The sequence below is a fragment of the Hibiscus syriacus genome, unplaced genomic scaffold (genome assembly GCF_006381635.1).
Source record: "Hibiscus syriacus cultivar Baekdansim isolate YM2019G1 unplaced genomic scaffold, ASM638163v2 tig00000329_pilon, whole genome shotgun sequence".
Classification (NCBI taxonomy): Eukaryota; Viridiplantae; Streptophyta; class Magnoliopsida; order Malvales; family Malvaceae; genus Hibiscus; species Hibiscus syriacus.
This window is the reverse complement of record NW_024061782.1, coordinates 251,123-278,215: the sequence shown is the minus strand read 5'-3', so window position 1 is coordinate 278,215 and position 27,093 is coordinate 251,123. Positions and strand designations below refer to the sequence as shown.

At 36.3% G+C, this 27,093-nt stretch overlaps 1 protein-coding gene across 1 annotated transcript in view; it reads left to right on the top strand.

Moving 5' to 3' along the window:
* The window catches only part of LOC120168838 (tRNA uridine 5-carboxymethylaminomethyl modification enzyme MnmG-like), a 35,381-nt gene extending 11,378 nt beyond the window's left edge, over nucleotides 1-24,003 (top strand). The window contains 10 exon segments of the mRNA XM_039177144.1: nucleotides 3,716-3,777; nucleotides 3,780-4,045; nucleotides 4,492-4,671; nucleotides 15,926-16,006; nucleotides 18,255-18,473; nucleotides 18,636-18,778; nucleotides 21,296-21,462; nucleotides 22,063-22,280; nucleotides 23,026-23,118; nucleotides 23,412-24,003. Coding sequence (XP_039033075.1) covers nucleotides 3,716-3,777; nucleotides 3,780-4,045; nucleotides 4,492-4,671; nucleotides 15,926-16,006; nucleotides 18,255-18,473; nucleotides 18,636-18,778; nucleotides 21,296-21,462; nucleotides 22,063-22,280; nucleotides 23,026-23,118; nucleotides 23,412-23,606 — 1,624 coding nt within the window. The 3' untranslated portion in view covers nucleotides 23,607-24,003.
* Nucleotides 24,004-27,093: the final 3,090 nt, after the last annotated feature.

Sequence of the window (27,093 nt, the reverse complement as noted above, 5' to 3'; positions counted from 1 at the left end):
ATTAATGTGGAGAGTGACATCCTTGATGTTTGGGCTAGGGATATTGGCTGCTCTGTTGATTCATTCCCGACTGTTTACTTAGGTCTACCTTTAGGGGAGAAAAAGAACTCGGCAAAGCTTTGGGAACCGGTCATTGAAAATTTCAGCAAGAAATTGGCAGGCTGGAAAGCTAATTCTCTATCTATGGCCGGTAGGCTAGTACTTATTAACTCGGTTTTATCTTCCCTACCTATTTTTTACCTATCCATTTTTAAGATGCCTTCTACTATTTCTCACCGGTTAAATTCCATGATGTCGAATTTTTTATGGGGTGGAGGGGATGGAAAGAAGAAAATTCACTGGGTGAGTTGGGATAAAATTTGCAAACCGTTGAGTGGTGGTGGTTTAGGCGTTGTTGATTTGAATGTTTCAAACCGAGCTTTGTTGGGTAAGTGGATTTGGAAATTTGCAAATGACAAAAATTCGATGTTGAAGAGATTCTTATGTTGTAAACACAATGTCAGCTGTCAGACCATGGATATTAACAAGGCTATTTTCTCAAAATGACTCTTGGATGTGGAGGGGAATTGTTAATAACTTCATGAAGGATGATACCATCGGAGGTTGTCTTAGATCTCATGCAAAGATACAAATTGGGAATGGGAAATCTATATCCTTTTGGTGTGATACATGGCTTGGGGAGTTTCCTTTGAAAATTTTTTTTCCAAGAATTTTTGCCCTTTCTACTAATAAAATGGGTAATGTTGCAGACTTTGGGAGTTTTGATTCAACCGGATGGGAATGGTGTGTGAAGACTAGGAGGAATCTATGTGATTGGGAGGTGGAGCAGCTGGTAGAGCTGTTGGATAGGCTGAAAAATGTTAAACTTATTGAGTCATTGGATGATGGGTTGTTGTGGAATGGGTTGAATGTCGGGCTGTTTTCTGTTAAAGCTTGCAGGAAAGCTCTTTATAATTTTAATGATGAATCTTTATTTTGGAGTAACTGTGTATGGTCGGGCTTAGTTCCTCCTAGAGTAGAATCCTTCATTTGGCAATTGTCCCATCAAAAAGTTGATGTTAGAGTTGAATTGTTGAGAAGAGGGGTTCCTTTAGGGGAAAACATTCTTTGTCCACTTTGTAACCTGCAGGATGAATCAATCCAGCATCTTTTCATTTCATGTCGAGTTTCGTGGGAACTTTGGTATAAGATTATAGGGAACTGGGTTTTCGGTTAGTTTTACCTCCAGACCCTCTTTCGCTGCTTAGTTCTTGGGCTGATGCGAATCCTAAATCTGCTATGTGGAAGTTTATTCCGGGGGCAGTCTTGTGGTCAATATGGAAGATTAGAAATGAGATCATTTTTGAGGAAAAGAAGTTGGATAGATTATCATTGTTTTTCACTGTGCGGTTAAGGTTAGCCAAATGGTATTTGGCAAAATATACACTTATCCCTATTCAGGTGGATTCTTTAATTGCTGACCTTTCTTTGGCTGATAATCTAACAGAGTTCATTGGCATGAATAGGAAGGCGATTTGTTGGAGTCCTCCTCCAGTGGATTTTTTTAAGTTGAACGTGGATGGGGCTGTCAGTACGGTTGGTATGTATGCTGGAATAGGGGGTATTCTCAGAGATTGGAATCGGGATATTCTTTTTTCGTTTTCAGAAAGTGTCGGTCCTTCTCCTACTATCCTAGCAGAGCTGAAGGCTATCAAAAAAGGAATTGACCTATTTGTTTCATCACAATGGGCTTCGAAGGGCAGACTAATTATTGAAAGCGATTCAAAGATAGCATTGGATTGGATTAAAGACCAAGTTCTTGCACCTGCTTTTTTGTCAAACTTTGTCAAGGAAATTGTGTCTATTATTTCTGCTATTCAGGCTCTTGTTAGGTGGATTCCTAGATGGTGTAACTGTGAGGCCGATAAGTTAGCAAAGGAAGGAATTGGGTAATTTTTGTCCTTGCTTAGGCAGTTGTGTAAGCCTTAAGAGCAAAGTACCCTCAGGACTGTTTTTAAATTTATGTAGTTTGCAAGACTGTTTTTAAGCCTTATGTATCTGGTTTATTATCAATAAATTGATGCACTATTTTCCTCCTTTCGCTAGTTGGTCCTACCTTAGGGCAGAGGACCACTATGAGGGAGGTTTTTAATGAGGCATCCTATTCCTATAAAAAAAAATACCCTTAACTGCTACAAACCTCCTATGAATGATTTCCTCTATAATCTTACACTCTTTTTCATTCCATAAAGTAATCAGACCTCCAGCAGAACCTACAGCTGCTGAAACTGCCGAAGCTGTCAACAAATTACCACCCATTTTCCTCATTACCAGCGGAGTCAACACTTCCATTTTCGATTCCTAAATGAATAAAATTACAGGCTTTCTCTCCTTAACAACCCTCCTTACAGCTCTAGCCTTAGTCCTCCTACCCAAACCTCTAACATTCCAAGACAGTAAATTCCAACTAGTCATCTATATCCAGTTATAACCTTGAAATCCATCACCCCTTAATTCCCCCCATGCGCTCCTCTCCCCTTAACCAATGAATTTGCTTTATTCATAAAAGCTTTTTTCCCCCTCTAAATGAAATCCCTAACAATTTACTTACATTCCAGCTCTCCAATGCCTCTGCCCCATCCCCTCCTCATTTCTATATTCATATTCCGAACTTGTACCTAAACAGCTCCTAGTTCCCCTCAACCTAGATCTTGAGTAAACATGTTTATATTTGCCCTTTCCCATTCTACTCCCAGGTACAATCCCCGAATTTCTATAAGAAGACAAGGAAACAGACCCCACCTGCACTGGAGTTTGACAATGTACAACATTATTTTATGTTGTTTCAAAACAACATCCCTTGCTTAATCTTTCCTCCTCTTGATCCAGCCCACTCCTCAAATGTAAATCCGGGCCCCTAATAAGCCCATTTCCGCAGTCAACTTTTTCATGCTCTATGGGAACACCTCCCAGACTTTTCCCATTTTCTCTCCCTTCATTAACGTCTTCTGACTTTTCCTGCTGTATGGAGACATCCCCTACTTCTGTCACATTTTTGCACAAAACAAAAGTATCTTCCATACTTATGTTTAAATTCAAACCTCCCTCGGTAGTTGTGTTTTTGCCTTGTTGAGAACTTCTAATCCAACACTCAATCCTATTCTGGGGTTCTGACAACTCTTGTACTCCCACCTGCTCTTCTTGCCTATTCTGCACATCTTCCTTGCTCCACTCCGAAGAGCTTTCCTCCCATGGTTCCTCTGCAACTTCTTCTACCTCCATATCTGTTAATTCTGGGAAAAAATCCTCAGCACCATCAACTTTAATTTTGATTTGGTTATTGAAACGTTGTTTTTGACCACTTATTGCGCTCCATATAAGCGTGCTTTGGGTTTTACCGAGCCAAGGTGGGTAAGGTGCTTCTTCTCTCTTGTGGTTGATTTATCACTTGCTTCAACACCTTGACTACCTGAGGTGTTCATTTTTCAAATTTGCAGTTTAACTTGAGTTACCGATATTGATTGGTCCATTGCTTTTCAGGGAAATAAAGTTGTATGCTAACAGTTATTAGCAGTTGAGATCCTTAATTTTCTAAAATCAGATCATATATACTTGATTCACCTCTTTTTGCCTACTTTGTTACAATGTTTATCGTAATGCTAACATGCCGACACTCATGGATGACTATTCTGTCACGGTTTATTTTGCTAACCTGTGGGTTTGCTTTTATTTTCAGCACTCCAAATCTCTCAATTAGGGAGGCAATGGTGACAGATATTTTGCTTGGAAAGAATGACAATGTGAAGGTGTTTGCACATTTTTTGGAATGAACTTCTACGCCCCTGCTGTTATACTGACTACTGGAACTTTTATGAGTGGTAAAATATGGGTTGGTAGAACTTCTTTGCCTGCTGGAAGAGCTGGTGAGTCTGCATCACATGGTCTGACAGAGAACTTGCAGCGTCTTGGATTTGAAACTGATCGGTTAAAAACTGGAACCCCGGCACGAGTGGACTGTCGTACTGTTGATTTCTCTGTCTTAGAGCCTCAGCGTGGAGATGAAGAGGTCCTTCCATTTAATCTCATATGTAGGTTCAGTGGATTAATATTGTAAAATTTAAGATATTAAATCATGCTTCAAAAATTGGTACCCTCTAACAGAGGGTGCATAGTTTGAAAAATCTTTGGGCCATATAGTAATTTTCTTACATTCGAAATAGTGAAAGAGGCAAAGTTTCTAGTTTCACCATTGTAAGAATTTTATAATATCAATTACACAGCGAAATGGGTAATCGGGTGTAGAAAATTTCTGGTTTTTGTCATTCAGAATGTACCTGATAATAACATAAGATTACATGATGCAATACTATTAGCTTGTAAGCTGCTTAAGTCTTATTCTTCCTTTTCCTACCAATAAGTTACTGATACTTATTCTGGTAAGAAAAAAAGAGAAAAAATTCTGGTATATTTGATTCTTATGATAATTTTGATATGTGATTTAATATTTTTCAGGTCAGCTGGTTTAGTTTTGATCCTGATTTCCACATTGTAAGGGAACAAATGTGCTGTTATCTGACACGGACTACTAAGAATACCCACCAGCTTATAAAGAATAATTTGCATGAAACTCCTACCTATGGAGGATGGGTTGAAGCTAAGGGGCCTAGATACTGCCCTTCAATTGAAGATAAGGTAACTTCTTATTGTTTGAATTATGCTTTTGTTGGCTGAACTAGCATTTACTTTAGTGTTATAGCCATATATGGTGTTTAACTTATCACTAGTTGAAGTAATTTTCACTTTAAGTTTTCATTCCTGCATAGGCATCTATTTTTTTTGATAGGAAATAGGCCTCATTAAAAACCCCCTTCATATCCTACATGTTATAACAATAACATGATGGACATAGGAAAGAGGAAAAGAGCACCTCTGAATTTTATTACTCTGAATCATAACGTACAACCAACTCCTAATAATATACTGCTTTACATAGGATTTACACACATGATACAAACAACAGCAGTATAACTAGAACCCTAACCTCCTGCTAAAACACCCTAATCGAAATAATATGAGACAAAAAACACAAAAGGACTGAAAACAGAATTCCCTACATAAATGGAAACAATTCCAACACCTCAACGCAGCCACCACAAGACAAATAATCAGCCTATCCCATCTCTAGCCAATTTGTCAGCTTCCCAGTTGATAGCCCTCATGATCTGCCTTAAATAAATATCCATCCCTTTAACCACAATAGAAACCCAAAAATCAACCTATACCAGCTTTTGCTAATTCATCCGCTTCCCAATTTGTAGCTCTCGAAATATGCCTTATGATAAATGTAACCCCTCAGACCGATGCGGGTAACCAGATCCGATCCGGGGTGTCACATTTGGGCCACCGGAGTGACCCACTGTGAAAATAGCAGAAAATTTAAAACTTTTTTTATCAGTACATGTAAACTAATAAAATCAGTTATCACTATTTAAAAATAAAACAGATTTCCAGACTCGTATATAAATCAAAATACAATTACATGCCCCCTAATTACATGTACCATACTCTGCAACAACGCCGGAAGAACTCCCTTACTGAAGTCGATAGATGCACTGGTACAATTCTTTTAACCTGAAAAGGTGAGTAACAGAGTGAGCTTCGAAAAGCTTAGTAATACAGAACTACCAGATGATGCTGAAGAACGTGCAGATACAGATAAACATACATATCCTTATTATTTCCGAACATTTACAGATTTTTATGCTGAGCAGAGATCCTACTGGTATTTCAGGTGGTAACGGACAATTAACTTTCATTTCAGAGAAATATTTCGGATGACTAAGTTCAGGAGATCAGAATAGGTTATCTAGTGTGTTCCCGTAAAACCAGTAAAAAGATACAGATTTTTATTTTAAAACATATATATATATATATACCCCCAACCTTTCAATATCTGTTTGTGTAGGTTCCCCAAAACCATACACCCAACCCACACAACCTGTAAGACCCTGACAATGCCGAGGAACTTGCAGAAATACTTCCTTCAACAATATCCCCCCAATGAAAACATTTTCCGTCAGTAAACGGAGATATCAGAAATCAAAACAGATATCAGAACAGAATCCAGATCAGAAATCAGAACAGAATTCAGGTCATGAATCAGAACAGAATTCAAGTCAGAAATCAGATAAAATATTTATATGATTAATGAACACACAAGAGTTTACATATATTATTCAGAGTTACTGGATAATCTTATCAGACAGAGAAACAAAGATCTTCAGTATGTCAATAGAATGTTGGAATTTAGAATTACTATTGGAACAGTTCATTAACTGACATAATCATCAGTTATTCAGAATGTGAATTGAGATGATAAGGAAAAAACGAAGATTCAGAACATTTATGATTTGTGTCAATCTATCAGAATATCGAACAACTCGAGCTAAATATCTCCCAGAACTGATACTTATCGACTGGTCAATTCATTACCCTTCCAGGGTATTTACTCTTTAATACCAAAATTCTTGTTCAGAGATTATCTTTGGAATCATCGCTGAATAGATCTTTCAATATATTTATTTCATTTTCACGCTTCCACAATATCATTTTTTTATAGGAATGGAAGGCCTCGTTAAAAACCCCCTTCTTGATTAAAGGAGCTTAGGGTAAGCTCCTTAATCAGCGGAAGGAGGAAAAGAGTGCCTTAAAAACTTTATTGATAATACAATCTTACATAATATTTAAACACTACACCACAATACATCCCATAAAACTTAACAACAATTTTCTAATAGACCGTCACGCTGGACCAAAAAATCCAGTGACAGGGCTTTACAGTCAACCTATCCCTTTCTTAGCTAAGCTATCAGCCTCTCCATTGCTCGCTCTTGGAATCCACCTCACTGAATGGACCTTGCCATTTGAAAGTGTCAAAATCTGATTAACCAAAGACGAGTAGAAAACAGGAGCCAAAGCCGGTGATTTAATCTATTCCACTACCGACTTGCAATCACTCTCAACAATCAATCTCCCAACAGAAACCCAAATTGAAGCCAGAAAAATTTCAATACCCCTTTTAATAGCCTTTAATTCAGCTAGAGGAGTACCTTGGTCAACTTTCTCTGAAAAAGTCAAAAGTGTGCGACACTCCCAATCTCTCAATATACCTCCTATACCTCCACCCGAGCCTCCAAACCTAACTGCTCCATCAACGTTCATCTTAAGAAAATCAACAGGGGGGGAATCCAACGCAGGTTATGACCAACTTTTGCTAAAGTTAGAGAAAACCCATCTGCTAGAGATGGATTACCAATCAGCAAATCCTCTTGAATATTAACCGTAGGAAACTTGGCTAAAAACCATTTTGATAGCCTGAATCTAACTGTAAAGAACAGAGACATGCTGTCCAGGTTAGAACCTTCGAACACTATAGCATTCCTGGCTTTCCAGACTGACCAGAAGATAACACCCGGAATAAACTTCCATATCGTCGAGTTTCCCCTCAACTCACCCCAGGAACTAAACAAAACAGGAGGGTCTTGAGGAAGAACAAGCGAAATATCCCAGAAGCTAGCTATTTTATTCCACAAATTCCAAGCAACAATACAGGAAATAAATAAGTGTTGAACTGTTTCCTCCTGAATCTTGCAAAAAGGACACTGTATATCTTCCCCTAAAGAAACTCCTCTCTTAACCAACTCAGCCTTAACTGGCAATTTCTGATGTGCAAGTTGCCATAGAAAAGCTTCCACTCTCGGTGGAGCAAAACCCTTCCAAACTCCTTGTAGCCACAAATCATTACTCCCGACCTCCGAGCCAAAGGTTTTCCTGCATGATTTAACCGAAAACAGTCCATCTCCGCTAGCAGACCAAGAAAGGGAGTCCTCCACCAGCTCTGACAGTTTGACATCCTTAAGTTTTGTCATCAAAGCCAACCACTGGTCCAATTCCCAATCACTCAGATTCGTTCTAGTTTGGACATTCCACTCCCAACCACTCGGTCCATAGCTGCCAAACTCAACAATCTTCCCCCCTTTATTAATGGAAAGCACATAGATTCTAGAAAAATTATTTTAAGAGGGACCTCATCAGCCCAAACATCATTCCAAAAAGAAATTGATTTCCCATTACCTACTTGCAGCTTCGAATTCGATCTAAGAAAGTTCCCTACCGAATCAGTCTTAGAAAAATTATTAGCAATGCCTCTCAAGATCCATGAAGATTTCGGAGAAGTAACCTTTCCAATAGACATAATGTTCCAGCTGACCTTTTGCTTACTACACAACACAGATTTCCAGAGAGAGTTTTTGTCATTGGCAAATTTCCACACCCACTTGCCTAGTAAAGCCCGGTTAGTAAGATTCAAATCAAGGACACCTAGTCCACCACAGTTCATAGGTCTGCAGACCGTGTTCCAATTTACCCAGTGAATCCTCCGCTTATCCCCCTTCTCACCCCAAAGAAAGTTAGCCATTAAGGAATTAAGCTTCTTTCCGATATTGCACGGCATTTTGAAAAGAGATAGAAAGAAAATCGGCAAAGAGGTTAGCACCGACTTCAACAGAACTGTCCTCCCAGCCAAAGACAGACATGACGCTTTCTACCCCGCAAGTTTGGAACTAAAATTCTTAAAGACCGGATCCCATAGAGCCTCTGTGTTTTTCCTAGCTCCCAAGGGAAGTCCCAAGTATTCTGTTGGTAGAAAACCAACTGAACAACCCACTTGTTCTGCCCAATCCGATAACACTCCCTCTTCCAAATTGATACCAAACAGCTTACTCTTTGCTAAATTGAGGTGTAAACCTGTCATAATGCTAAAGATCCTCAGCACCCTTTTTACATTCTTGATTTGATTAATAGAGGCTTGACAAAAAATTATTAAATCATCGGCGAATTGTAGATGGGACAGCCTGGTAGAATTTCCAGAATTCCCCATAATAATACCCTGGAATAAACCCCTCTCGATTGCTTTAGAAAGCATCAAGTGTAGCATCTCGCCTATAATGTTGAACAAAAGTGGAGAAAGACTGCAGCCTTGTGTAAGACCTTTTTCCATTGCAAACTCCTCAGAAGGTGACCCGTTAACAAGAATCGAAATAGAAGCTGTAGACAGACATTGAGAAATCCACGAGGACCATCTGTTTCCAAATCCCATTTCTTTCATTGCTCTAAACAAAATAGGCCATTCCACAGTGTCGTATGCTCTTCGGAAGTCAACTTTAAAAACTACCCTTGTAATCCTTGTTTTCTCCAGAAATCAATACCTTCGTTCGCAATGAAGGCGCAATCCAATAGCTGTCTCCCCGGAATAAAAGCAAATTGGGATTGACTGATTATGTCCCCAACACAGCCACTCAACCTTTTAGATAATACTTTTGAGAGAATCTTGTATAAACTACCTACAAGGCTGATTGGTCTGAAATCCTCCACACTTTCCGGATTAGTCTTCTTCGGAATAAGTGTAATAAACGCGTGATTAACTCCGTGTTCCCATTTTCTACCTTTGTAAAAATCCTGGAAAAACTTCAATACATGTTCCTTTAAAACTGGCCAACATTTCTTGAAGAAGCCCATGGTAAAGCCATCCGGTCCTGGTGCTTTAGAACTATCCGAAGAAGCTATCGCTTGCCATATTTCTTGTTCCGTGAACTGCTCCTCAAGTTTTAAAGATTGGAACCCTGATAGCATAGCAAACTCCAGGGATAAATCCTCTACACCCAGCGTTGACTTGGAACTATAGGATTCCTTAAAATAGGCCGCAATATGCAACTTAATAGATTGCGGATCAGCAACTTCAGAACCATTGATCTTCAAACTAGTAATTTCATTTCTCCTACTCCTGTTTAGAGCAGTTAAATGAAAAAATCTAGTGTTTCTATCCCCATCTTTAATCCATTTCACCCTTGATTTCTGGAACCAGATGCTTTCTTCAATCCTATACAACCTCCATAGATCCGATCTGAACTGTAGCAGATGCCCCCAGCCCTGTTAGCAGACTGTAATGGTAATTTTAATAAGAGGACTCCTTCTAGTTGGAGTCCTCCTCCGGAAGGTTTTTTAAAAGTAAATGTTGATGGTGCAATGGTCAAAGGTTGGGATAAGGGGGGAATTGGTGGATTGATTAGGGATGGGAGTGGTTCGGTGCTTGGGTCGTTTTCAGAGAAGGTAGGGGGAGGTCCTCCTTTACTTGCAGAGCTTTTGGCGATCAAAAGAGGGTTGATTCTTACTGAGGAAGTTGGTCACAGTCCAAGCCAGAGGATTATTTTGGAATCAGATTCGACTAATGCTCTAAAGTGGATTAAAAATACGGACCTTAGTACTCCTTTGTTTAAATCCTTGGTGACGGATATAGCTACTCGTGTGGAAATGAAGGGTATTATTACAAGGCATATTCCGAGAGCTGCAAATTGGGAAGCGGATGAATTAGCAAAAGCTGGTATAGGTTGATTTTTGGGTTTCTATTGTGGTTAGAGGTGTTATATCTTGATTGTTTTTTAAGGGAGTTATTAGGGTGCGTTATGTATCCACAGTTGTGGCTTAAAGGTTATGTTGTTAGTAGTTAGTCATGTAGGTGTGGAGGTGTATTATGGTTCTCATTAATAAAAGCTAGAGACACTCTTTTCCTTCTTCCTATGCCCTTCATGTTATGTTTATTATAACATGTAGGGTATGAAGTGGGTTTTTAATGAGGCTTTTTTTGTCAAAAAAATAAATAAATGTCAATTTCCTCTTTTAATGAAAATCGATGCAATGCATCGATGCTCATGAAATATGCATCGATGCACTAATTGCATTCGATCTTTTTATTTTAAAAAAGTGCATCGATTCACTACTTGTGCATCAATACACCTTCAAACACTTTCTGGGTTTTAACCTTGATGCATCGATGCACTATGAATATGCATCGATGCACTCTGCCCAGAATCCTCTTTTTGAACTCGAAAATTCATTCATTTTGGATTAAATCCTTCATGTTTATTCCTCTTTTTCATTCTTAACTATAGTACATATCCTTAAACCAATTTATACTCATTTATTTCATCTTAAACATCCAAATTCTATCCTTCATATGTAATTCAAGAATTACATCAATAATTCAACATGATTGAATTCCACTTTTAACACTTCGTATATCTTAACTAGATTGATGACAAGTCAAATTTAACTTTCAATTCTAGTTATGAACTCTATTCCAAGATTTCATTTAAGAACTTCAAATCTTAAATCTCTCCTAACTCCATCATCCTTGATGTTAGGATAACTTAAGCTTTCCTTAAGCTTAGTTATCATCTAATAATCAAAACCCAATATTAAATTGAACAAGAAATTCAATAATCAGAAATCTTACCTTTGCTTTGGTTCACACGCACAAGGAAGAAAGAAGAAGAGAACTCTGAAAGCCTTGGGTGTTTTCTCCCCTTCCACCCACGTGTATCCTTATATATACATACTTATCCCTTCTTTAATTATTTTTCCTTGCAATTACTCTATTGTCCTTTCATTCCTTCTTCCTTTCAATTCCATGCTACACAATAATTTACATGTAAATCTTTATACTATTCATTCATTTTATTTTAACCACCAAATTCTGAGACTTTACAATTTAGTCACTAACCCGGTATTGAGGATGTTACACAATGCCTTCATTTGCTATAAACGAGCAATCCAAAATGTTTCTCCCCGGTATAAATGCAAATTGTGATGGACTAATAACTTCACTAATACACAAGCTTAACCTTCTCGCTAGTACTTTTGAAAGAATTTTGTAGAAACCCCCAACTAGGCTAATTGGCCTAAAATCTTCTAACCCCTCCGGATTGACCTTCTTAGGAATAAGAGAGGAAAGAGTGGTTGATTTCCTTATCCCAGTCCTTACCCTCATAAAATTCCTTAAAAGACAGCAGCAAAACTTCCTTTAAACTTGACCAGAACTTCTTGAAAAAACCTAAATTCAGCCCATTCGGGCCAGGTGCTTTGTTACTATCCGAGTTAGCAATTACACCCCAAATTTCCTCTTCAGAAAAAGGCTTCTCAAGAGCCATTCTCTGTTGTTCCGAGAGTTGTAAAAAATCCAGGTCCAGCTCCTCCACTTCCAATGTATTTTCCTGATTAAACAACCCCTTGAAAAAATGCAATAAAAAGACACCATGGGAAGACCTCTTTTGTAGCCAAATTGATTCCTCTTTTTTATACATGTCTCACAGCTCTCTCTTTGCTTCCACCAAGTTCTTCATAGACACCATGGGAAGACCTTGTTGCAACTGAAGTTCCTTCTCATGAATTTCTTTCTCCAACCTATTTATTCTCCCAGGAATCTCTAAATACCTCTTCCTAGACCATCTCTTCACTGCTTCCTGCACTCCTATTAGTACGGTAGAGATCGGTTGTCTATTCTCCACTCTACATAGCTTGTGCAACTCTCCCTCCATCATCTTACAAAACACATCCTCTTCCATGACATAGTTAAATAATTAAATGGTTTCGGGCCCCAATTCCATCTCCTATTTTCCAGTTAGATGATGTTATGATCTGAAACAGACCTTTCTAGGAGTTTTTGTGTTATCATGGGGAACACTGATAAAAAACTTTGATCCACTAGGAATCGATCTAGCCTCTCATAAGTTGAAATTTCTCTATTGTTGCACCATGTAAATCGACCTCCAACCATAGGCAAATCCACTAGATTAGCTTTGCTCACAAATTCTCTGAAAGCAAACATTGAAGCTAAATTCACTGCACCTCCAATCTTCTCCTCCTGTGACATAACCACGTTGAAGTCCCCTCCGAGACAGACTGGATTGTCTAAATTTTCCAAAAATAAAAGCAGCTCCCCAAAGAACGCCTCCTTTTCTAAATCCACACTCGGTCCATACATATTTATAAACCAGCAAGACCCTAGTACCTCATCAATAACACTCTTAATTGCTACAAATCTCCTGTGAATGATCTCCTCTTGAACCTGACACTCTTTTTCATTCCATAAAGTAATCAGACCTCCTGCAGAACCTTCAGCTGCTGAAACTGCCGTAGCTGTCAACAAATTTCCTCCCATTTTCCTCACTACCGATTGATTCAACACTTCCATTTTCGATTCCTGAATGAATAAAAATAAAGGCTTTCTCTCCTCCACAACCCTCCTAACAGCTCTAGCCTTTACCCTCCTACCCAAACCCCTAATATTCCAAGACATTAAATTCCAACTAGCATCAATATCCAACTATAACCTTGAATTCCAGCACCCCTTAATTACCCCCACGTACTTCTCTCTCCTTCATCAAGGGAATCGTTTTGTTCATAAAAGCTTCTTTCCCCCCTCTAAATGTGACCCCTAATAATTCACTTACGTTCCAGCACTCCAAAGCCTCTACCCCATCCACCTCCTCATTATTATAAGCATGTTCCGAACTTGTACCAATACGGCTCCTAGATCCCCCCCTCCTTGATCGTGAATAAACACGTTTGTACTTACCCCTTCCCACTCTACTCCCAGGTATAGTCTTCCCAGAATTTTTTTGAGAATTCACATAAACAGGCCCCACCTGCAGGGGAGTATGATACTGCACAACATTGATTCCTGTTGTAGTAATACAATAATCCTTGCTTAATCTCTCCTCTTGATCCAACCCACTCACATGTTCTATCGGGCCCCTATGAAGCCCACTTCCACAGTCAACTTTCTCATGCTCAATGGGAGGACCTCCTAGACATGTCCCATTTTCTCTCCCTTCATTAACTTCTCCTGACTTTTCTTGCTGGATAGAGACATCACCTGCCTCGGTCACTTCTTTGCACAGGTCAAACGTATTTTCCATACCTTTGTTTAAATTCAAAGCCCCTCGGTATTTGTGTTTATCCCTTGTTGGGAACTTCTAACCCATTCGTCAACCCTATTTTGGGATTCTGACAACTCCTTCTCTCCCACCTGCTCTTCCTGCCTATTTTGCACTTCTTCATTGCTCCAATCCAAAGAACTTTCCTCCCATGGATCCTCTGCAACTTCTTCTTCCTCCATGTCTGTTAACTCAGGAAAAAAATCCTCCACACATCCAACCTTAATTTTGATCATGAACTTCCTCCCATATGTATTGATGATGACATGTTCTGGAATATCAAATGGTTGAACCTGTAGTGAGAAGTCTTTCTATGCGGTGTAGTGCATTTATCTGTCCATGATGCTTCACTTCTCCCTTGTTGTTTCACTTCTACCATGCATTTCTTAAGTTCGGCGTGATAGCTTACTTGATACTTAAAACTTTAAAGAGCTATATCTTGACTTGTGTTCATAATGCTATGAGAATGTAAATTTTCAAGTGCTTCGGTTTAAAGTTAGTGCAAAGATTTCTTTATGATATAGGTGGCAGAACTCCAAGCTGTTTCTGTTAACACACATATGCACACGTAGAGAAGATTTTGGCTATCACATGAGACTTTTATTTGTTGACAATATGCTATTCTGATAGTATATCTGGAAGTGTAACTCTAGCTCTTTATACCATTCAAATTGTTTCTTTTTTTATATTTAATTTTTTTACTTGATCAACCCATTATTTTGCATAGATTGTCAGCATTTCACTGGTAAAAAACAAAACTCTTTTCTCATACAAATATGGATAATTAACAGCATACTTGGAGTTATGCTGTAACTCTGGATTGACACATAACTCTTCTTTCTATTTATTTAATTCTATACTACAGCATGGATTGTTAGCTTTAACCCATTATTTTATGATGCAACTCTGGCTCTTATAATACATGGATGATTCTTTTTATTTTATATTTTATTTTTGATAGGAATGGTAGGCCTCGTTAAAACCCCCTTCATGATTAATGGATCACAAGGTGCTCCTTAATCAGCGGAAGGAGGAAAATAGTGCCTAAAAATTCATTGATAACCGCAAGTTACATAAAACTTAAAAACAACCATACGGTCTCCCTTTACAAATAACCAACCCAAGACCTAAATGATAACTTAACCGAACCAAAATAGAGTATCTAGCCAATACCAGTCTTTGCTAAACTATCAGCCTCAACATTGGCTGACCTAGCAACCCATCTAATAATACCATTCAAACCTCTAAGCTTAGCAACAATATCTGTCACCAAGTCTATGTAGACATAGGGACAGCGATCGTTGTTCTTGACCCAATCCACTGCTAATTTACTGTCAGATTCAACGATTAAACGTTCCTTAAAACGCTGCTGAATTGAAGCAAAATAGGATAAGCCCTTCTTAATTGCCTTAAGCTCTATCAAAATAGGAGGACCTGGACCAGCAACCTCTTGGAAAGAACCCACCACCGAGCCATCCTCAACTCTTAGAATGTCCCCAGCACCACTTTTCCTCCAATCTGCAGTCACAGCCGCATCCACATTCAACTTTATAAAGCCCTTTGGAGGATGAGACCAAGACAGAATTTTGATGATAGGAGAGCTTGAATAAGAGCAACAATCCCCAAGTGATGGATCACTAATGAGAGAGTCCATAGGAATAGATACATCCTTGAAGTTAGCTAAGAACCAAGCAGCCAACCTGCATCTTGCCATAAAAAATAGATCAATCTGATCTAACCTCCCCCCATTGAACACAATGGCATTCCTACATTTCCAAATTGTCCATAAAACCACTCCCGGAATGAAGGACCAAATTTTAGAATTAGGTACCTAGTCTTCCCAAGCAAACAAAAACTTTGAGCATTGGCTTGAAAAACTGAACAAACTCCCCAAAAACTCAAAAATTTATTCCATAAGGACCACGCCACAACGTTTTGTTGCAGTTTATGCCTCCTAGTATGCTGTTGCATTGTTGGCTCAATCTTATTTGCTGATAACATTTTTCAAGAAAATTAGAAAAGAAGCCATTTCTGTTTGCATTTGAATTAGAATTTTTCAAATAATGTAATTTAGTTTCTTTTTTTGTTTTACATGTTTCGCATTTGTTCTTTAGATTGTGAGATTTCAAGACAAAGAGTCTCATCAGATTTTTCTTGAACCAGAGGGTCGAACTGTGCCGGAGCTCTATGTGCAGGTAATGCTTTTGTGCCTCATTTACAAATAATATGGGGTCAATTAGTGGATGATTGCTTAGTTATGCCTTTTGACGTGATGATTCCCTTTTCTCATTTACTTGGGGAGTTTTCCTTTATAGATACTTGGGCCTGGAAAATGGGTTGAGAAAGTAACGAAGGGTGTCATGAAAATTTATTTCTTTTTTATTCTACGCTGCCTTTATTAATAGGAAAGTTGATAAGAACATAGGGTTCTATAAAAAAATTGATCAATTCAAGAAGATCAACCTCCAAAAAGTTTCCACAAGCTTTTTTGTTATATTTTATTGCTTGAGAAAAAAACCATTGGGCATTCCATATTTATAGGATTTATAATCTTTGATGACCAAGAATTAGGGTTCTCGAACAAGGAAATAGAAAACATTTAAGGAAATTAAATATTCTAATATAAATTCATAAGATTAAGGAATCAATTATTTAAAATAATCTTATCAAAAAAAAATTATTTAAAATAATAAATTCCTAAAATCAAGGATCCTATCATTCCTCGTCTCTTCAAAACAGTGAGCAGCCACGAACACGGGATATTTCTCTTTCAACGATTTGTAGGACTCCCAAGTAGCATCTTCAACCGTTAAATTAGTCCATTGAACAAGTATTTCAGTAGTGGAATATCTGCGATGTTTCACAATACGCTTCAAATGACAACCGTTCACTTCTGTATCTATCTGCTTCTTCCTTCATTCGAGCCGGTGCAACAACTAGATTTTCTTTTAGAAGTTTGATCACCTTATCTCTATCACACATTTCCCATCTACTTGATCGACTTTAGAAGAACCGAACATGCATTTAGCAATCATAGGAGGAAGTCAACTATAAACTGCTTCAAATGAAGTCAGCCTTATGGAAGAGTGATATGTGATATTGTACCACCGTTCTGCCCATGGTGGTCACTTAAGCCAATCTTTTGGCTTGTCACCTGCGAAACATCGAAGATAGTTCTGTTTGCCCATCAATTTGTGGATGATAAACAATACTCATTCACTTGAGTATCTTGTAAGTGAAAAAGTTCTTTCCAAAATGTACTGGTAAATACCTTGTCTTGATCAACTGTTGCGACAGTATAAGGATGTCGAATAACTCAGAAACAAGCATACTTTATGATGATTCACAACACAAAGACAATAGTTTTTTTCCTTGAGATATCAGAAGACCATCAATGAAATCCATAGATATATCAATCTAAGCCTCCTCAAGAATCAATAGAGGTTGAAGTAAACCAGAAGTAACAACTCTCTCTTTTTTATTACGTTGGCAAACATCACATTCGACAACAAACTGCTCAATGGTGTTCTTCTTACCTTTTCAGTAAAAAAGTTGTCTAATGCATCAATATGTTCGAAGAAAGCCAGAAAGACCTGTAGTTGGGAACGAATGGAATTCTTTTAGGGTAAGATTCTGACAAAGATTTTGAAGTCAAAACAATTCGTCCCTTATGGTGCAAATCTATGGAATTTTAACTATAATTAGGAACCAAATCAGGATCTTCCAACTTTTTGAGAACATGTAAAAATTTCAGTATCCTTCAGCCACTCGCTTCTGATTACTTCAAGTGTATCACAAGTGAGAGTGGATATTACCATCAGTTCTACTTGCTCCGAAAGGTGAGAAAGTGCGTCAGCAACAAGCTTTTCACTTCCCTTCCTATAATGAATCTCATAATCAGAGCCTAATAGCTTAGTAACCCATCTCTGTTGTTCAGTAGAAGAAATTCTGTGATCAAGAAAATACTTCAAACTCTCGTGGTCAATACGTATTTGGAAGTGTCCACACAATAAATAAGGTCTCCACTACGATATGCTTTGTTTCTATTTTGGGCTTTCGTACGAAGGGTATCTTAGTTTCTATGTTGGGCTGTCCTATGATGGGTATCCTAGGAAATTCTTATGTTTGTTCCACATTGCTTTTATTAGTTGGAAGTGTTGACTAAAATATTTCTATTTGAAAAATCTTTTTCTACCAAGGTTTTGAAATTATTTTCATTCATGTAACTAGAATGCTACATTGGGTTGTGTTATAATTGTTCTATTTCAGGTTTTCTTTTTCTATTATAGTTGTATTCATTGTTTAAACATGCTGCAGATGTGTTGAATTGTCCATTTTATCATATTAATAGTCACATGTTGCTTTTTAGTATGTGCTTATCAAGTAAATTCTTGTACTTCTCTTTAACATAAATGGTTTATTTTTTTTTAATCAACTTAACAGGGTTTCTCAACTGGTTTACCAGAAAGATTACAGTTGCCACTCTTGAGAACTTTGCCTGGACTTGAGAACTGTTCAATGTTAAGACCTGCATATGCTGTTGAATACGATTATCTACCAGCTCATCAGTGCTCTAGGTCTCTTATGACAAAGAAAATTGAAGGTTTATTCTTCTCTGGTCAGATAAATGGAACCACTGGCTATGAAGAAGCTGCTGCACAGGTTTATATTTTTAATTTTCTAACTTTCTTCTGTACATTAGGGTGCCTTCCTCAATTCAAAACAGATTTTCTATTCACTTTTTGAAAATTTCTGTATTAAATGGCAAGAAATTCTTTTGGCTCTTTCTATTATTTCAGTTTTTTAAAATAATATTTTAAACAGGGAATCATTTCTGGTATCAATGCTGCTAGACATTCGGATGGGAAGCCCCTTATTGTTCTTGAGAGGGAAAGCAGTTATGTTGGAACATTGATTGATGATCTGGTCACTAAGGATCTTCGAGAGCCTTATCGAATGTTAACCAGGTAAGCAACTCCAGATTCAGTCGGTTATGACCAGGGTTTCAATTAGCGGAACGAAAACGCTATTGCGGCCGCTATTTCGTGGTAGCGCCGCCATCCGAAACCGATATTGTTAAAAAAATCAGTGTGACATGGGAATGCCACCAATAATGGCCGATAGCGGCCTTAACTTAACGGGTAACGGCCTATCCCGGCGATAACGGCTCTTTATTCCCATTATTTTCCATTACATCAACAGCAAACTCAAAATAAAACTTCAATTTTTCTCTCAAATTTTATTCTCCAAACTCAAAATCAAACAAAATCAGAAAAAAGTCTCACTTTGAGGAGAAGTACCTGATTATTTTTTCTTTCTTCTTGCTTTTCTTTTGGTGTAACATGCAACAGTAAAGTAAGGTTTTTTTGGTAGGAATCAAACTAGCAAGCAAAGAAAATTTAAGAACATGAAAAAAATAAAGAAGAAAAGGGACGAATTTTAACAAAACAAAAACCTCTATTTTTCACAAAATTTGCTCTACGTTTCTGCCTCCCCTCTCACTCATGCACAATACAGAAGAAGAAGGGATTTAATAATTTTTTAGTTATATTTTATGTTTAAATAATTATTTTTTTAATTTTAATCTTTTAGGTTTGATCAAAACAGACCAAATAATAAGTTAATTAATTTTGTACTTTTAATGTTTTGGGTTTGGACCAAAACAAACATAATAAGTTAATTATTTTTGGGATTTGATATTTTATTTACTTATGTTATAGGCTTTTTTTATAAAAATAAATAAAGGCTTATTTTTAATTTTATGAGTTTTAAGTTACAATATGTTGATTTTGGTAAGTGAATAATAACGGGTAATTTATTTTTATCTATTTTTTTTTTTTTTAGTTTTTCCTATGTTGATAGTCTTATTTCTTTTAAATAATAATGTATTCACAATGTTATTATTAATTAATTATCTTATCCTATCATTGAGTTAATATATGATTAAACTATATTATATATATGTTATTTTCGTTTAGAAAACATTCTAAAAATTGTTAAAAATGACCCTTTAAAATTATAATTATAATTATTATGGTTTAGGATAAGTTGTGCGAATTTTAAGAAAATTCACGACCGCGACACTGCAGTGACCGCTATGACATCCGTTATGTCCGCAACTGCAATAAACGCAACACAACCGAAAATGCAGCCGCGAACTCTATCTAAATCCCTGGTTATGATAGTTATCTATGCTTATCATGCTTTTTCCATTTGCTGTTTGCTCTAGTTTTGAAGGTAGGGCAATTAGACATTCTTCTTTATGCTGAGTCCAGGAATTTGAATTTACTTATGCGTGGAAATGATTGTGGATATGAGGACACTTTCAAAATCCAAATTTTCAAAAATTTCATTTGTGAAAGATTTAATTGAATCTGGAAGAATAGAGAAAGTGAGGGAAAGTCTCCATGTTTGTTTATCAACTGGCTGGAAGAAAAGAGAAGATAAGATAATTCTTCTGTGGTGCTGAAAAAAACAAAGAAGAATGGGGAAACCTTAAAACTTTCCTTTTAATTAACCGGGACATGTACCGACACCAGTTAGTCTTGATCTAGGCCAAAAGACAATAAGATTATCTCGTGGGCTCTTTCCTAGCTAATAATTATATTGGTTTGAGATGATTTAAAAGTATTTAATCATTTTTTATTTGATGTAAAATGCTATGGACAACTATTTGGTGCAATACCAATGTAAAATATTTTTCACAAGCAGTGATAGAATAATGGCAAGTGTCTTTGCAGTAAATTTAAGAATTAAAAAAATAAAAGAATGGGGAACTTGTCACCATTTTAATCCCACTTGTGGGAAAAATATCCACTGCCAGTGCACTTGATAATAATCAGAGAACAATTAAAGTCAGCACTCAAATAAAACCTAATTAGTCTCTTAAAAGAGTTTTATTGAGTTGACATTAAATCCTTTTCAATAAAGCTGTATAAGGTTTGGTTTACTTGCTTGTTTGTTTTTTGTCTGTTTCTTTTCTATTTTATTTTCTTATGTTCAAACGAAATTGAAGAATTTAGCTTTTCGGTGGATAGAAATAAGAAGGGGGAAAAACCAAAACCAAATGGAGTTGTGTAAAAAGTTTTATAAAACCAAACTGGATTCTCATGGTTTGGATTGGTTTGGCTGCTTGATTTTTACTGGTATAATAGTAATGTTTTTACATATTCATCTTTTAAATTAGAATTATTAGCATTTATATCAGTAAAACATAAATTTGGTTAATTGTTTTTTAGATTTTTGGCTTTTGTTTCAACTTAAATGAATATATTTCATTCTTCTCCAAACCAGAGCCATTAAAAGCAGTTTCAATACTACATTTCAATCTGGTTTTTGGTTCCCTCATAAGTTCCAATTTAGTTTATAAGTGATGCTCTTATGAAGTTGTATCATCCATTTTTTTCTTTCTTTTGGTAGTTTGATTGACACAGATTTTAGCATTTATCACGTCTATTTGTGTCTCATTCTTTTCCCTTCTATAGCCGTTCAGAACATCGGTTACTTCTTCGATCTGATAATGCGGATAGTCGTCTCACACCTTTGGGGCGTGAGATTGGGTTGATAAACGATAGGCGCTGGAAAATATACCAGGACAAACAAGCAAGGATTTCAGAGGAAAAAAAGCGATTGAAAACTGTCAGGGTTTCAGGTTTGTATTATCTGTAGCCCCCTCGACAGCCTGCAGCTTGCAAATTATACATCTTATATCAGGAACTTTTATTTTTAATTATAATCAGGAAGAAGCTTAATACTAATAAATAGTTGGGAAAGGGGAAAACTTTTATGGAAGTGATCCGGTTTCTTACACGGGGAACATTTGTTTTTCTGTGGTATTTTTTTTTTGTATGATAGACTAAGATTAATCCAATATAGTTATGGATCATTGTTATTCTTTACCGTTTTATTTGTTTCCCATGAAACTGTTGGCCCTTAATTTTCTCGAACTTGCATGATAGAACTTATTAATGCAAAAGAGAAATTTAACCCCAGCCAAATTGAATAGAGTTGCCGTACTAGTGTGAGTATCTTGTTCCTAAACAATTATAAATTGGAAGTTTGGCCAAATTTCATGCATGTTGTCAGTGGCCTCATCTTTCTATTTTGCTTGATTGTTTTGTTCTTTGCATCAAATTTCGTCATTAATCTGAACTTCAGCTTGATGTAAGCCTTGATAGTATTAGAAGCAATGATAGAAGTCTGTGATTTGTTGGAATTAAAAAAATGCTTACATTTTTTGGTTGTTTTCCAGGAAGAGACTTTACTGCTGAGGTTTCTCATCTCTCCGGTCAACCTGTGAAGGAATCTTCAACACTAGAGAGTCTTCTAAAGAAGCCACACATTGAATATAAACTTCTTGATAAGCATGGTTTTGGAAACGAATCGTTATCAAGAACAGAGAAAGAATGTGTCGAAATAGATATAAAGTATGAAGGCTTCATTAATCGCCAAAAAATCCAGCTCCAACAGGTATGAGTCTAGAGTTGCAGAGTCAAACATCATTCTATGCCATCATTGCTCTCCATGTATCTGCCACTTTCAACACGCCTTTGCATCAATATATATATTTGAGATAGGATCCAATTACACAGTGTAATTTTTTTTTAGTTTTATACATATTTAGGACACTTGGATGAGTGAAAATAGACGGTTGAGATTAACAGTCGAAAATGAGAAGATATTCACTGGAAAAAAAAGTAAGGAGATAATTTTTTTTGATAGAAATGGGAGGTCTCATTAAAAACCCCCTTCGTATCCGAAGAAACACTATAAAGTATCTCCATGAACATAGGAAGGAGGAATAGAGTACCTCAATTCAGTGGCGGATCTAGAAATTAAAAAATAGGTGTCCAAAATTTCAATATCCTATTCTAAAAAAATTGGCTATGCGATTTTTTTTATTTTTTTTTCTATTTCTATAACAAATTAAACTAAATTTAACACTTTTCTCAAAATAATGGGTGTGCAATGTCTTCCCTAGAGAGTCATGTACATCCGCTCCTGCCTCAGTTTTATTAAGAATTCAGTATCATCCACAGTCTATTTTCACTTATCTAATAGTCCTAAATCTGTGTAAAATTAAAAGAGTTTTACACTGTGTAAGTGGATCCTAATTCTCTCTCTCTATATATATATATATAGGGAGGAAATTATTTATCAATATTTCTTTGATTTGTTTATTTTATTTGTCAAATCCGACACTACTTGCTTGCAGATGGTCCATCAACAGCATAGACGACTTCCAGAAGACTTGGATTACTATGCAATGACAACTTTGTCCCTTGAAGCACGTGAAAAACTCTCCAAGGTCTGTAGTGGAGATCCTTTACTTTTGGGGATCATGTTTATGCATTCAGCCAGTTGAGAGTAACTTGGCAATGATTGTTATTGTCTGTGCGTTTGTGGTGCGCTTCGAAGTATTTCACAGCAAAATACTATATTTCTTTTCCTGTTGTGCCAGACTGCATTGAATAGAAAACTTTAAGAAGTTTGCAGTAGAGGGAATTTTCCAGGATAAATTGTTAAAATGTTTGTGAAGATTGATTCTCCTCAGATTAGACTTGTTCAATCGTAACTGAAATTTAATTTTAATCCCAACAGGTCAGGCCGCAAACTATTGGTCAAGCGAGCAGAGTGGGTGGGGTTAGTCCAGCAGACATTACTGCTCTTATGATTATACTCGAAAGCAACCGAAGAGAAGCTCAAGAACTGAGAAGACACCAGATGCATGCTTCTGTTATGGTTGACGCCGTTGAAAACAAGTCAGATGCATTGACAGAGGTAGTCGGTAATTAGCATCTGAATTTAAGCCTGTCGTCTATTTTGAACTCATGCACGTCCCGCCATCGGTGCAATTTATGAAGAACGATTTAGGAACGTGTAACCAGGATGCGACCTCGAGTCTTAACAATGAGAACCTTGGGGAGCACTTGCTTTGAAGATTTGTTGGGAGGCTACAACCTCTTGTAGCATTTGGACCAGGAATCTGAGGTTAGTTTTAATTTTAGTCTGCTTATGCATCTTTCGTGTCATTTATGCGATTTGTAATTAGCACAAATTTACAGGCTCTAACTGCCTTATTCATCCCTGACTACTTTGTTAAAGCTGTCTGAAGTTATTTTGATGCATTCCCATTGATCATACTTCATTGAACATTTTAGCAGTAGGATATAAAATTCCTAAGTTTGAGATTTTTTTAAGTTGTCCTCTTGGGTTGTTTAGAGCAACTATGGCCATTTTGTGCATTGGCAATTAGCCTCAAGGAGAGTTGTTCAAACGGTTAATTCGGTCATTGATAGAATCAAATTTCCATTGAGTTAATTCCTTTTTTTTTCTTTAACCGTTAGCTGAACTCAATTTTTTTGAAAATATTAATTGAATTGAACAACGTTCGGCTACTTTGATCGGTGATCAAATTAATCGAATTTTTTAGTTGGATTAATTTAATATGTAATAGATATATTTTTTATTTGGGTTAAAATTTAATTAGGTCATGAAAATTTAATGGATCTAGTGTGGTTAAAAAATATTTGAGTATTAATTCTTAATGAGTTTGAGCTTAAAATATGTATTTAAAGTGTATAATATATTTAATACTTTCGGTTGAGTAACTGATTTTGAACCAAAACAACCATTAATCAAATATTAAAAGAAAATTAATTGTTCTTTGATTGAATTAATTTGGTGGCTGATAGAATTAAATGTATTAATTTGATTCAATCGGTTAACTCGGTTAAAATCAATAAGTGAATATCCCTAATTTTGGATTTGAACTCGATTTACACTCGATCTGAGAATGAACCGAACTTGAATTGAATTTGATAATGTAATAATTGAATTTAACTTGTATTCGATCTTATAGGAACTTGGACTCGAGATCAATCTGGTATTTTCCTTTAAAGAATAGGTTCTCTTTAAAGTAACAAGTTGGTAGTTATTTAAAGAGACATATAACAAAACCCTATATTTAAAAAGAACTCTAAAGAGATTTGTCTCTATAATGAGTCCTAAGGATTTAGTCTCTCTTTGATGACCTAAAAGCTTTTACTCTCCCTTCTTCGAGATGAACAATCAATTAATTTTGATGTTTTTATCAATTTCAATCTATTTAATATCATACTTTGACTACCCATTGTTAAAATGCTAAATATTGACGTGTCATCATAAGATAATAATACATCATCACTGAAAATAAAAAAATTGTTACATCAGTAATTCTGTTAATTTTTTTATGACGGATAATAAAAGCATAATTTTAATTATGATTTTGAAATAAAAACGATTGAATGATCAAAATAGAATCATGAGAATAGTTGGGAGACTAAGTACGGAATTTACCCTAGAAAAGATTAGTTTGTTGGATGAGGTAACATTCTAGTCATTCCTCCGCCTCTGCTTCCCACCGAGCGTTCCTTGTGGAGCAATGCCATAAGTTCACAGTACTCCCCAACCCTATCATTGGAACTTACAATTCGCCATTCCTCATTACAACCATTTACTGCTCTTTCTTTCCCTCCACTTACTTCCCCCATCTGCTCATGTTTCCGACTCAGGCTTGTGTAACAACAACGACGACCATACTCGATCACCGTCACCCTTACCGGGAAAATGTTCCTCACACGTTGCACCAGAATTATATCATTAGTTCTCCTCAACTGATCAGTCATGTTGAGATTAAGTTCATGGCTAAAGTTGTGTGCATCAATCAGGGCCGGTCCCGATTTTTTCTTGGTCCGGGGCAAAATTTAAAAAGTGGGGCCTAATTTAAAAGAAAATTAAAAAAATATGCAATATAAAATTTTAATTAGTTTTTATTAAATTAAATAAATATTAATTCATTACAATATCAAAAATGTCGAAAACATATTTAAGCATATGTTTTCCTTTCATATTAGAACCATTGTCATATCCTTGGCCCCTCACATCATCAACGTTTTGCAATTTATTTACTAATTCATTGAAAAGCCCCAATCCAGATGTATCATCCACTTTCAAGAACTCTAAAAAGTACTCTTCTATTTTTACTTTGTTGTTTGACATATTTACGCATCGCACTATTAGAGTCATTTGTTCTTGATGACTTACATCAGGGGTACAGTCAAGAATAACAGAGGAATACTTTGCCTTATGGATGATCTTTAAAATAGAAGTTCTAATACTATGGGCCAAGAGAGAGATTAGTTCATTTTGAATGTTATGACCAAGATAATGATAATGAATATTTTCATTTTGAATACGTCTAATATGGTCTTGCATAGGCAAATCAAATTCAACAATCATTTCAATTAATTCTAAAAAGTTTCCATTATTCTCATCGTAAATTTTCTCACTAGATCCTCGAAAAACTAAATTATTTTTAGCAAGACATTTTACAACAAAAACTATTCTTATTAAAACTTGCCTTCAACGTTCTTTTTCTTTTGAAATTCCTTGTTGTAAATCTTTATCGAATGTTTGATTAGTTTTTAATCCCACTCTTAATTCACTCCAAATATTCATGTTAGTCATATGCTCAATACTATTTTCATGTTGTTCGAGTCTCTCACTAAGATGCTTCCAATCATTTACTCCATCATTTGCTAAATAAATCTTATTGTTTTGCTTTGTAAACAATTTACAACAAAAACAAATGAAACCAATCATTTACTCCATCTCTTTTGAAATTCCTTGCTGTAAATCTTTATCAAGTGTTTAATTAGTTTTTAATCTCACTCTTAATTCACTCCAAATATTCATGTTAGTCATATGCTCAATATTATTTTCATGTTATTCGAATCTCTCACTAAGATGCTTCCAATCATTTACTCCATCATTTACTAAATAACTCTTCATGTTGCCATCAATGGAACCAACACTCCCCAAAATGCCTGCAATTCCCCCCCCCCACCTAGGTTCTAGCACTCAATACATGCAGAGCCTATCCAATTTGAACTAAATCTTGCTGGATAGATGCGATCAATGCTTCAGTGCTCAATATATATATATATATAGGGAAAACTACACAAATGGTCTTCGCCTAAGGGTGTCATTTTGTTGATTCTCGTCTATTAAAAGTTACAAGATAGTCATTTGACTATTGTGTGTAGTTTTGTTGAGTCATTCGATTATTAAAAGTTATAAAATGATTATTTGGCTATTAATATATTCTAAATTTGTCTTTTTTCGTTAAAATTTTGACGGTCGTTTGAGTTGGATTTTAACATGCTGACTGAGATATGATAATCGTTTGAGATTCTAGGATCATATTTTATCATACCTGAGGTTAACGTCCAAAATCACAATA